Source organism: Vombatus ursinus, unplaced genomic scaffold (assembly GCF_900497805.2).
Source record: "Vombatus ursinus unplaced genomic scaffold, bare-nosed wombat genome assembly UNPS02014817.1, whole genome shotgun sequence".
In the NCBI taxonomy this organism is placed as follows: Eukaryota; Metazoa; Chordata; class Mammalia; order Diprotodontia; family Vombatidae; genus Vombatus; species Vombatus ursinus.
This window is the reverse complement of record NW_020954595.1, coordinates 6483169-6496281: the sequence shown is the minus strand read 5'-3', so window position 1 is coordinate 6496281 and position 13113 is coordinate 6483169. Positions and strand designations below refer to the sequence as shown.

The window sequence follows — 13113 nt, the reverse complement described above, 5'->3', positions numbered from 1 at the left end:
TTTTATCTTCTTATCTTCCTCATTTCCCCATCTTTGCTTATTTTCCTGTTAGATTTAATATATACTTTTAAAATTAAATTTTGTTATTTTTCAGTCAGTCAATAATAGTCCATCTTAACCTCTTATCCCCCCACATCAATTTAGTGGAGAAACCTAATTTAGAAAGAAAGAAAATTAAAACCCCTGTTAAAAACACATATGATCACACAAAACAAATTCTCACATTAGTCTTGTCCTGGAAAAAATATGTCTCATTCTATATCTGAGTCTTATCACCTCCCTGTCGGGATGTGGGTAGCGTGTTTCATCTGGAATCTTAGTTGATTACTGTGTTGATCAGTTTCCAAGCTTTTCACAAGTATTTGTCTTTATAGTATTGTTGTTACTAAATAAACTCTTCTGGTTCTGTTCACCTCACTCAGAACTGGTTCATACAAGTCTTAGATTTTTCTCAAACAATCCCCTTCATCGTTCTTACAGCACAAAATATTCCATTACATTTGTATACCGTAACTTGTTCTACCATTCCCCAATTGGTGGGTACAACCTCATTTTCCAGTTCTTTACCACCACAAAAAGAACTGCTATAAATACATTTGTATGCCCTTAGTTAAAATTTGTTTTGCTTTTGACTAATCCTTAATACACCCTCTTATTCCCTCTTCTTCCTTTTCTCATTTCCCAATTTTCCCTTTTGAAATTAAATGTAATTCTTTAACCAGCCATGTGTGTTATTTTCCCTCCTTTGATCAGTTCAAATGAGAGTGAAGTTCAAGTGTCACTTGCTCCCTGCCACCGCTTTTCCTTGATTTTATAGACTTTTACTTGTGTATCTCAATTCCGTGAGAATATTTTTTCCATCCTTCTTCACCTTCCCTTGTATCCCAAAGTATTCTTCTTACCTTCCCTTTCCATTCTTTTAAGATCATTAAAACATAATAGAAAATTCCCAGGCCCTATGTCTAATTAGACAACTTTTGTGATTCCTGATGAGATGATGATAAGGTCCTGAGAACATGTACCATCTCCCCATATTACAATGTAAACAGTTTGTTTTTGTTGAGTCCTTTATGATTGTTCACCTATATTTACTTTTTAATATTTCTCTTGTGTCTTAATGTTTGCACTTCAAAGTTTATACTCAGCTGTGGTCTTTTCATCAGGAATTCCTGGAAGTCTTCTGTTTCATTAAAGGTCCACTTTTTTCCATTTAGGATTATACTCAGTTTTTCTGGGCATATTATTCTTGGTTGTAAGCTTATATCCTTTGCCTTCTGGAATAGCCTGTTCCAAGCTTTCCACTCCTTTATCGTGTTGGCTACCAAGTCAGTTGTGGTCCTGACTGTGACTCCTCGGTACTTGACTTCTTTCTTTCTGGTTGTTTGGATTTTTAGTTTGGTTTAGTTTAGACATGGAAGCGTTGGATTTTGGCTATAATATTCTGGGAGTTTTTATTTTGAGGTTTCTTTCAGATGCTGAGCAGTGAATTCTTTCTATTTCTACTTTGCTATCTAGTTCTAAGCTGTTTTAGTAGTTTCCTATTGATGATTTCTTCAAATAAATTGTCTAGGCTCTTTATTTCATCATGACTTTTATGTAATCTAATGATTCTTAAATTATCTCTGCTGGCTGTATTTTCCAGGGCAGTTGTCTTTGCAGTTAGAACCCTTACATCTTCTGTTTGTTCAAACTTTTTTTTTTTACTTTGTTTTAATAATTCCTGTTGTCTAATGGAGTCATTATTTTCTATTTGGGGTATTACAATTTTCAGGGAATTTTTTCTTGAGAAAGGTTTTGTTCCAAGCTGTTAGTTCCCTTTCTAGCTTTTGCTTCTGTAGCTCTCATTTCTTTTCCAATTTCTTCTTCTATCACTATCATTTCATTTATAGAAACATTTTTTAACTAAACAAAGAAACAAAAAACAACCCAAACAACTTTTACTTCATCTCTTCTTGGACTTCTCGTTGAACTTGGTTCTGAGCTGTGTGTCTCCCTTTGAGGCTTTGTTTGTAGATATTTGGAGTCCTTCTTTTTTGAGTTTGTCTCGAGCGTTTCTGTCGGCATAGCTTTTTATGGTAGAGTTCTTGTTTGGTTTTCTTGTTTGTTCATTCTTCTAGTCTACTTCAGACTTCAGACTGTACGTTACAGCCTGCATGCTTTTAGGGGTGGGGTAGATATCTGGGCTTTTTGGGGTTGTCGAGTGTTATGTTCTTCCTGGGTCTCGGGGAACAAGTCGGCTGGGAACCTGCAAGCTTCCAGCATTCCTAAAATGTTTTGATTTAGAGCAAAGTCTGATTTCTGCCCTTCGTGCGTGAGCTCTTCCAGTTCATGATCTGAGTTTGAATCTAAGCCTCATGCCTGTGAGCTTGCTCCATTTGGAGTTTCAGTAGACTTAGCAAATGTCAAACAGGTAGAGTGCTCTGCTGGTTCAGAAGGGCTGCAGATTCTTCTTTGGTCTGGGGTTCCTGCCAAGTTGGAACTGAGACCCAGTCTTTCTCCAGGGTTCTGAGCCACAGAGATGCTACTTCGTTCAGAACTTGCTCCTTTCTTGGTACCCAGCATAGAGTCCCTGACCCTGTCTTACCTTCTAGGTGCAGGTCAGTGCCACGTCAACTCAGGTCCATTCCTCAGTCAGCCCTGTATCTGTGAGCTGTCAGTGGGCAGCTTTTCCTGTACCTGTTCTAGCTTAAGAACCTCTCTGTTGGATTAGGGCCCTCTTCTTGACCTGGATCCCAGCCTCTTTGTATGCTTGAATACCCCAAGCAACCTTTTCTGGCTATGTACCTGTCTGGCTGCCTGTTATCAGCCTGAGCTAGAAAAATGACTCACTGTGAGTCTTCTCTTGGATTCCCTGATCAGATTCGGTCTGGGGTGTTTTCTAGAGGTTTCCAAAGGGCTTTCTAGTTAATTTGTCTTTAAATGCATAATACAGTGTTTCAAATTGGAGCCCTTTGGCATGAAAGTGGATTTAGTAGTTTTTATTTTATTATTAAAAATTCAAACAAACATGATTTTGGAAATTAAGGAAGAACTTATTTTTTAGTTTTTAGGAGGCCCACAAAACAGTGGAAGCACAAAAATTATGAGTTAGCTGAGATGCAGGAGGGTGATGTAGCAAAGCTGTTTATGTACCCAAGGTTTTTTGTTTGTTTGTTTGTTTGTTTGTTTGTTTGTTTTTCCCAAGAAAAACAAGAAATATTTGTAGGGAGACTGAGTAGTGTTCCATGCTTGGAGTATAGTGGCATTTGAGAAATCGGCTTTTCTTCTGTGGGGGCCTCGAAATGAAGGTGGGGTTTCCTTTTGGCTGTTAAGACAGGCTGCTCTGTGTTGATGCAGACGCTGTCACAGTGGCATCGTGAAATCTTTCAGACTTTTAAGCTAAGTGTCATCAGGGTATATTCTGATGATACTGTTTCTGATGAGGATAGTTGGACTTTGTAGTGACCATCCGAGTCTGGTTTAAATCTTCAGACTTCTGCCCCAGTGGAATGCTCTCCTCTGTCGGCCCCCAAGTGCTAAGGCATCATATTTTCACCAGGCTTGCTGTCTGCACTGGATGACTAATCGTCATGACACCTGGTGCATTCAAGCAGGCCTTGTGCACTGGAATAGTCATACCTAGTTATGTCTGCACACCTGATGTTTTATTAACCAGTATTGATTTTTGGAGCCGGGGGACTTTTTTCTTCCTGAAAAAAGGGCAACCTTGCAGGAGTGAAAGGCATTGCAGGAGATGAATTTCTAATGAACCTCATCTTTTCCTTTTTTTTTTTTTTTTTTTGCTCCTCTTTAGTAGAGCTTCATATTTTAAGTGAGCAAGCTGAAATTTCATTTTAAGCAATTCCATTTTGATAAATCCTTTTAAACCTTGACTTTCTGTAAGGTTATTTTTTAAAGATTGCACTGCTTGACTGACACGCTTAGCAGTGCCTGTAAATTTGAGCATTTCATTATAGGTTGCAATGAAGCATGCTTACATGCAGCGAAATACTAAGAATTTAGGGGCTGAGACCATTGACAGAAAGCTGAGAAAAAGAAAAGGCGTTGAGTTCTCTGGTGTATTCCAAGCAGTCCTGAAGTTTCTTCTGGTTGGCTTAGGGTTGGTTCATGGAGGTCAAGTCCCCGTAGCATGCTTGCCTCTCCTTGCCTTCCATATACATGCCAAATGGATGTATTCTTCTACAGTAATTTTGTGATGCACAAAGACCTTGCTTTGTAAGTAGAAAATGGAGATTTACCCAGAGCATTGGAGACTGACTTTCTGAGCTGTACTCTAATGACAACTGACTCAACAAATCTTATCTGTGATTCTTTTGATCTTCAATTTCCCTGGGGGGAAGGGAGGGGGATTGAACTGTAGAAAAATGATCCAAGAAAAGCTTGGGGTTTTTTCAGCTTTCTCTTAAATGGCTGCCCAGACCTTGAACATATGACTGTTAAGTAAATGTTTTGTACAGTCTTGGCCATTTTCCTTTTATGTGATTGTTTTTGTGTGTATGGGGCTCCCCGCCTTCTTTCACACTGCATTTTTAATTTGCTGCCACAGACCATCAGGCATTGTGCGCAGACTGCAGACATCCCATTAGGTGTCAGTAGATGAGGGTCCTCGTGACTCTGACAGTCAGCTTGCACTGTCCCAATAATAGGAGCTTCTAGCTCTGTTCTGTCGTTTCAGGGAAGCTAAAACCACCCTCGGCCAAAGGGTGCATTTGTATGACACATTGCTAATCATTCGCCCATTAAGTAGCTTGACTTTCAAAACTGGTTTACTTAATGTGTATTAATCCTGTGTTGATTAATTGACCTTTCTGTTCTTCTTACAGTTTTTGGCACTGGGCACACATTATGGCAAGGTTTATTTGCTCGACGTCCAAGGAAATATCACTCAAAAGTTTGACATTGTAAGTATACAATATGGATAGCCATTCACGTGCTAAACTTGATAGTATAAATCAAATCATAGTAAAGCCTTAAAATCTCAGTATTGTACAAGTGTATTTTGAACTTCAGTCTGGATCATTTGAAGAAATGGATTTTAGCAACGATTTCTATGTACTCTAAATGCAGACCCACTTTTCTTATAAGAGATGCTGAAGTCTTATTTATATGGAGTTAAGTGAAGAGGGAATTCTCTCTCTCCCAGTTATCTTAAATAACTTTTCTGTAGACATATACAAACAAGGGCTATTTACATTGAATCCCATTGAAATATTTTAATGCAAAGTCAACTCTTTGGCTTTAATTAGATTTTGCTTTCAGTTGTCTCACCTGTATGTGTGTGTGTGTGTGTGTGTGTTAATATACAAGCACATATTGTCTAAATAAATTATTAAAAGAGGAAACATCTTGCATTTCGGCTAGCAAATAACAGTCCTGATTTACATACTTCAAGGGATTCGTAACATCCTAAAGGTATGAGCTCCCTCATTAGCTGACTGTTGTCAGTGGTTAGCGCCATGCCCTATCATCTTATCGAGATGCCAAACGTAATTGAAAATTGATTGATTACCTTGCTAGTTCAGTTTATCTACTCCAAATATATAAAGCTAATATTTTATGTGTATGTTTGGAAGCTTAGACTCTTAGGGGATTGTATTGATTGAAGAAGAGCCAGGCTTGTGTTATATAGTGGTTCTTGGAAACATTTAGGATGAATGAAATGCTGAACTCAGAGCTGTGTTCTGCTATCTTTAGATGCACCTTGACAGTATGAAAAACTTACATGTATATGTGAGTGTGTGTGGGTATTTTGAAAATACTGGCTTGTGAAATAAGTACTTGTCCTTTTGGCCTGGCATTCCTCTTTGGAGCGTAGCATCAGCACTGGCCAGGGAATGTGTTGGAGACATTGGCATAGCATGTTAGTTGGGCTGCGTGTTCTAAAGCTGACACTGGGGGGAGGTTCCTTTTGGTTGTGAAAAATCACATTGTGGGATTGATACCAAAATGTGGGAGGGAGAGCCCAGGGAGGGAGTTTGGGTGGCGCTGTGGTTGGAGTGATGTTGACCCACTTAAAGATGAGCCAGTTAGAAGCTGGCTGTTTCCTTCCCCTCTTAGTGCCAAGTGGTGTATAAGTACTTTTCCCGGGTACTTTCAAGGACCTGGGCATCGTTTCCCTGACTCCTTGACCTTACCCAAGCACGCAACCTTATGAGGAAGGTACTCCTCCCTGGGGCCAGCTTCTCTCTGTGCACTATCAAAGTCTGTAGTTGAATCACCATTACTGAGTAAACCTTTGCTTCATTCATCCCAGTGAGCCCTCACAGCAGGGACAGTGCAATTCATTTACTCATTCAGTGATGGCCTTGGGCCCCTCCTCAGGGGGAGTCACTACGTGCTTGGAGGAGTGTCTGGTCCTGTCTACTGGATGTCTGCTCGAGCCTTGGTGAGACTTGTAAGTTGGCCTCTTGGGATGTTGACTGGCCCTGCTTCTCTTGAGGTCATCGGTTTTCTAAGTGGCTCACTGCTCTATCGAATACTCTTTCTTTTTTCCAACTTAGCAGAGTTCCGTGCATTTATTTCCTGAAGCTGTGTGTCCTCAGGGAGGCCGTGCCTTTTGAGAAGGAACCTCAGCTTCTGTTTCTCATTCCATGGGGGTTCTTCTCATGTCTACTTTGTCTTCCTTGCTGCTCTTGAGGAGCCTTGTTTCTTTCTCCTATTTTCTCTCGAAAATGGACAAACAGCCCACTCCCATTTCTTTGGGAGAGGAGATCTTCAGAAGAAGATTCAGAATATTGTTATGACTCAGATTGCCTAATCATTACTCAGCATTCCAGGTTCTGCCGCCTTTCATTACGAAGTCATTTCTCTTCATTGGACAGTCTAAGCATGATGAGAGATGGCTTCACAAAAGTTGCAGGAAACTCTTCTGGTGCCTAAGGCTCTCCCTGACTCTTCAGGTCTTACTTTGAGAAGAAGTACATGGCAGGCTTCTTGATAGATTGACTTTATTTCTGTCTCTGCAGCTCCAGGCCTGCCCAGGAGAGTGCTGGGTCACAAAGAGAGTGCTTGCTGAATGTTCCATAAATTTGTTAAGAAGAAATTACAAAGAGAAAAGGCAAACAAAATGATCATAATGTTGCTTGATGCAGAAGATACATTTTATACTTAGACTCACTTTCATGCCCATTGTCTCTTGGATTACTTCAGCTAATTCTTTCATTAATAGGTTTGGATTCTGTAGGAGAAAGCTCTGGAGGAACCCTTAGTTGCCTTGAAACATAGATTCCACCATTGGTGTCTTGGGATGCTTAGGCAGAAGTAACTAAAGAGGTGAAACTCTTCGTGATACTTTTTATTAATGTGCACAAAAGACCCATAGGGCCATTGATTTAGAGCCAGAAGGGGCCATGGAGATCATTAAGTCCAGCCTCCTGATTTTTCAGATGAGGGAATTGAGGCCCAGAGAGGGGTATTAACCTGCTTAAGGTCCCAGAGGTGGTAAGGTACAGAGAGTGCTGCCCCCTTCATTATGAGTCCATCAGTAGGCATTTATTAAACACCTACCATATGCCACTGTTCTAGGCACTGGGGTTATCAAAAGAAAAGCGAAATATTTGCTGCCCCTAGGGAGCTTATTTTTAAGGTGGAGACATGGTGTTCGTTGGTTATTATGGGAGGGCAGTGGAAAGAATGGTGGATTGGGAGCCCGAGTTTCTGTTATTTTCCATAATTTTTTATTTTTTCTTCAAGATGGTGCAGAGAATGTCACATAGCACCAGAAGTGGTTACAACTCAAGTTGGATGGGGGCAGGATCAAATCCTAAGATGTTGACTTTGCCAGGAGTCAGTTTAGGAAAAGATGTAGGAAGACATCTTGGGAAAGGAGTAGGTGTAATGATTTGCCAGTTCTTGGTCATAATTGGGAGACAGGGATTGGTCCATAAGAATTTGGAGGAAGTGGTGAAGATATTGAGAAGTGAAAGGAGTCTTGAGCTGATTTAGTCGTGTGGAGAATCAGAATACACAAAATTTTAATTATTGGGAAACAAGAGTACAAGGAGCTAGTGATTCCATTTCTAAATTATCATGTACCCCATCAGTAAAATATTTTAAGTTTGGGAAAGAGAAGGGCAGAGGAAGCAGATTCCACCAAACCTAGAGCACTGATAAAGCTCAGTCCTTCTCTCTCATCACACTTTTATTTTTTAAAAAAGAGGGAAATTATAATAGGTTAGACAGAAAACACCATTAACAATGATAGCTACCAATGGGAATGGGATGAACTTACCCATAAAATGGAAGACGGTAGCAGGCTGGATGAGAAAGCAACATCCAACAATGTTCTTTACCAGGAATATACTTGAAACAAAAAGATGCACAGAGTCCAAGTGGCTTGAGCAAAGTCTATCGTGCTTTAGCCAAAGGAGGCTGGAGTAGCAATCGTGATTTCAGATGAAGCAGCAACAAAATTAAACTTAATCAAAAGAGCTAAGTAAGAAAACAGGGCAGGTAGGTAGCGTGGTGGATAAAGTGATGGACTGGAGTCAGAAAACCTCATCTTTGAGAGTTCAGTTCTGCCCTCAGACACTAGCTGTGTTTCCTGAGCAAATCATGTAATCCTGTTTGCTTCAGTTTCCTCATCTGTAAAATGAACTGGAGGAGAAGATGGCAAACCACTTCATTATCTTTGCCAAGAAAACCCCAAATGGGGTCATGAAGAGTCAGACATGACTCAATAATAACAGTGAGGAAACAACATTTTGCTGAAAGATACTACAGATAGTGAATGAATATTGATAATAAACTATATGTACAAAATGACATTGCATCTAAATACTTAAAAGAAAAATTAAATAGGTTACAGAAATAGATAATACAATTATATCAGTGAGAGGCCTCAATTTACCCTTCTTAGACCTAGAGAAATTTAATTAAAAAATAAAAAAGTGAAAGACTTGAGTAGAATTTTTGAAAAATTAGATGTGATAGACCTCTGGAGATTAATGAATAGAAATGAGGATACCTTTTTCTTAGCTTTTCATGATGCCTTCACAAAAATAGACCAAGTATTTTCACAAATAAATGCAAAAAAGCAGAAATGTTAACGGATCACAATGTAATTGAGTTATATTCATAAAGATATGTCAAAGAAATGATGAAGAGACTAAATAACTTAATCCTGTTAAACAGGGATCCAAGAATAAATCATAGAAACGTCAAGTCATTTCACTGAAGATAATGACAGTGTCCTGACAATACGCCAGAAAATTTTGGATTCAGCCAAAACAGTCTTTAGAGGAAAGTTTATATTGCCAGTTTTTTTTATCAATAAAAGAGAGAAAGAGCAGATTAATGAATTGGGCATGAAACATATATATATATATATATATACACACACAAATATATATATAAACATATATATATTTATAAATATATACATATACAATAAATATATGTATACAAATATATATGTATACACACATATACAAATATATATATAAACATATATATATATATAAAATCAACAAATTAAAGTCCCCAAAACAAAAATTCTGAAAATTAAAACTTAAAATCAAAAGCAAAAGAAAATAAAAATAAAAACTAGGAGCTTTTTAAAAAAGTACGATTAAAATAGATAATCTCTTAGCTAACATTTTTAAAAAAAGAAAACAAAACAAAAAAAAGAAAACATTTTTTAAAAAAAGAAAACAAATTATCGCTGTCAAAAATGAAAAAAGTGAATTCACAAACAATGAAGAAGAAATAAAATGATTGGAAACTATTTTGTCCAATTATATGCAAATATGAAACTGCCAACCTAAATGAAATAGATGAATGTTGACAAGAATGTAAAATACCCAGGTTAATAGGACCAGAAATAGAGGACTTAACCCAGTCTTGGAGAAAGTTGAACAAGACATACGTGAATGCCCAAGGGGAAAAAAACAAAACAAAACAACAAACTCAGGACCATAAGGATTTCTATCAAGCATTTAAAGAACAATTAATTCCAGTATTAAATAAACTTTGAAAAGATAGAAAAAGAAAGAACCCTCCCAAAGTCATCCTAAGATACAAATATGCTCTTGACACCTAAACCAGCAAGTCAAAACAAAAAAAAGAAAACCGTAGACCAATATGCCTAATGAATATTGACACAAAAAAATTTAAAATGTTAGCAAGGAGTCTGTAGCAACATATCACAGAGGCAGTTTGGTGGCATGGAAGACAGCCTGGGCCTGCAGTCAGAAAGATCTGAGTTCAGATATGGCCTCAGACACTTGTTGACTGTATGACTTTGGGCAAATCACTTAACCTCTTTCTGCCTCAGTTTCCTCTGTAAAATGGGGATAATAATAGCACTTACTTCTCTGGGTTGTTGTGAGGATCAAAGGAGATAATATTTGTAAAGTGCTTAGCACAATGCCTGGCACATAGAAAGTATCATAGAAATGCTAGTTATTATTGTTATATTACGAAGATTGTACCCTATGGCCAGACTTAATTTATAGAAAGAATACAGAGCTGGTTCACTATTAGGAGCATTATAAATATACTTGATCATATTTATACCAAGAACAAGAATCATATTATATCAACAGAGACAGAAAATGCTTCTGGCAAGTTACAATGCCCATTCCTGTTATATACACCAGTCTTAATATGATAAGTAGTATCTAAGACCAAGAGCTAGCATCATCTGTAATGGGAATTAACTGAAGGCTTTTTTTTTTTTTCACTAAAATCAAGGGTAAAACACAGATGTCCATTCTCACCATTACGATTTATTATGCTTCTAGAATTTCTAGCTATTTTAATAAGACAGGACAAAGAAATTGAGAAAATAAGCCAGGCACAGAGAAGATAAAATTATCACTTTTTGCAGGTGACATGATGGTTAACTTAAAAAATAATACAAACTTAAAGAGTTAATTTAAAAATTAATTGAAAAAATTAACTTTAGCAAAGTTGCAGGATATAAAATAAACCTACACAAATCCATTTCTGTATAATATTAACAATCCAACAAGAAGACATAGAAAGAGAAATTCACAGAAAATATAAAATACTTGGGATTCTACCTGCAAAGACTTACTGGAATGATGAACACAACTACAGAACCCTCTTTATACAAAGACATATCTATATAATTGGAGAAATATTCATTGCTTATGGTTAGGCCAAGCCACTGTAGAAAAAACAACAGTACTTCCTAAATAAGTTTATTCAGTACCTTACTAATCAAAATATCAAGAAATTGTTCTATAGAGCAAAAAGAAATAACAAAATTATCTGGAGGAGCAAAAGCTCATTTATCTCCAGTGAATTAATGAGGAAAAAAGCATCTCAAGAGAATTAATGGAAAAAAGTGGATGAAAATATTAATTTAAAAAAAATCAAAGTTCAAAATAAAACCTAAATGACACATTGAAAAAGTCTGACACTGTGTGCAGTGTTCCCCATCTGGTATAAAAAGCAGCAAGACAATGTCTTTTTTTTTTTTTTTTTTTTAAACAAGCTTGGTCATTCTAATAGCCTAATGTTTGGTTTCAGTTGTTACTACTGTTTTTATCCTTCCCGTTTTGTACTATTATGGTCATTGTCTACACTATTCGCTGCTTGGTTCTGCTTGCCTCTCTGTGCATCAGTTCACATGAGCCTTCCCATGCTTTCCTGTGCTCTTCATGCTCATTGTTGCTTGTGGTGTAATAATATTTTTCCATTCATACTTTGATTAGTTATTTCCTAATTGATGAGCATCCACTTTGTTGTCCTTTCTTGGTTACTACAAAAAGTGCTGCTATAAATATTTCGATGTATTGAGGACCTTTCTTTTTGTCACTGACCTCCTCCACCCCTCCTTTAAGTATATGGCCAGCAGTAGAATCTTTCTGGTCAAAGAGTATGGACGTTTTGAATACTTTTTGAAAATAATTCCAAATTGTTTTCCAGCGTGGTTATATGAAGTCATAGTCCCACCAACAACCATGTATTAGAAAGATGTGCCCCTCTTTTCATCATTTCTCCTTGTTGACTTCCCATCTTTTGTCTCAGTACCTGGCTTTAATGGTTGTCATGTCTGGAAAACAAAACAAAGTGAAACAAAAAACCTGTTTGTTTTTCATATTTAAATGCTTCTCTATTAGAGATTTGTAAATCTAAGTGGAAGAAATGCATCATTGGTGACACTTCAGAAAGACATTCTGATACTCATTTTCCAGTCCTATCCACCAGTTATGCACAGGTCTTTGTTGACATTGATTAGTAGATTTCTATCATCACTAGTGGGAAGAACATGGTCCAACATCCAAAGATGTCAGATAACATGTCCAGAGGGCAGCCATTACAGTGGGGGGAAGTCGTAGGGCAGATAGCAAAGATGCCTGGGCAGACCTTGGTTTCTTGGTAGATTGCTTTTTTCATTTATTTTCAGTTGGTGCTGGTACCAGAAAGAAATGGAGGCCAAAGGAAGCCACAGATTTCACAAGGTGCATTAGTTCCTGATATTTTTATTGTAACTTCTGTCAGGCCTATGTGCTGGTTGTTGAGTGTGGGTTTCCTACTTGGCAGAATGAGGATTGGGAATCAACCAATTTTATCCCATCACAATGCAGAAAATGCTATAGTTGTGAAGTTTGCCATTCTGACATAGATTATTATTTTTATTATTATTCTTATTATGCACGTACTGTGTGCCAAGTACTGTGCTAAGTTCTTTACAGATATCTCATTTGATCCTCATGGCAACCCTGGGAGGTAGGAGCTGTTATCATCTCCATTTTGCTGTTAAGGAAACTGAGGCACAGAGGTTAAGTGTCTTGCTAAAGGTCCCACAGGTCATAAGTGTCTGAGGCTGTATTTGAACTCCACTTCTGAGGTTTTTCTGTCTTCAGGTCCAATGCTCTATCCACTGCACTACATAGTTGCCCCATATAGTCTTGTAAATGGCAGAATCGTGTCTTTCCCTTGAAGCAGCCTACCCTTCTTTCTCCATCTAAAAATGCCACTGGATTTCTTAACTAGAAACCTTCCTGAGTGACAGTGGCCTTATAGCTTATGACACCATGCCACTGAGATTAGATCTACTGAGGTTGCCCTTGTAAGTCTAGAGGCAGGGTGGGGGGAAGGGCCAATAGGGGGATCTGGTGTTTTATATCAGGGCAGATCTGA

General features: G+C 37.8%; 1 protein-coding gene across 1 annotated transcript in view; it reads left to right on the top strand.

Moving 5' to 3' along the window:
- The window catches only part of VPS41 (VPS41, HOPS complex subunit), a 191603-nt gene that overhangs the window by 47821 nt on the left and 130669 nt on the right, over positions 1-13113 (top strand). The window contains exon 4 of the mRNA XM_027835943.1: positions 4824-4901. Coding sequence (XP_027691744.1) covers positions 4824-4901 — 78 coding nt within the window. The remainder of the gene's footprint in view (positions 1-4823; positions 4902-13113) is intronic.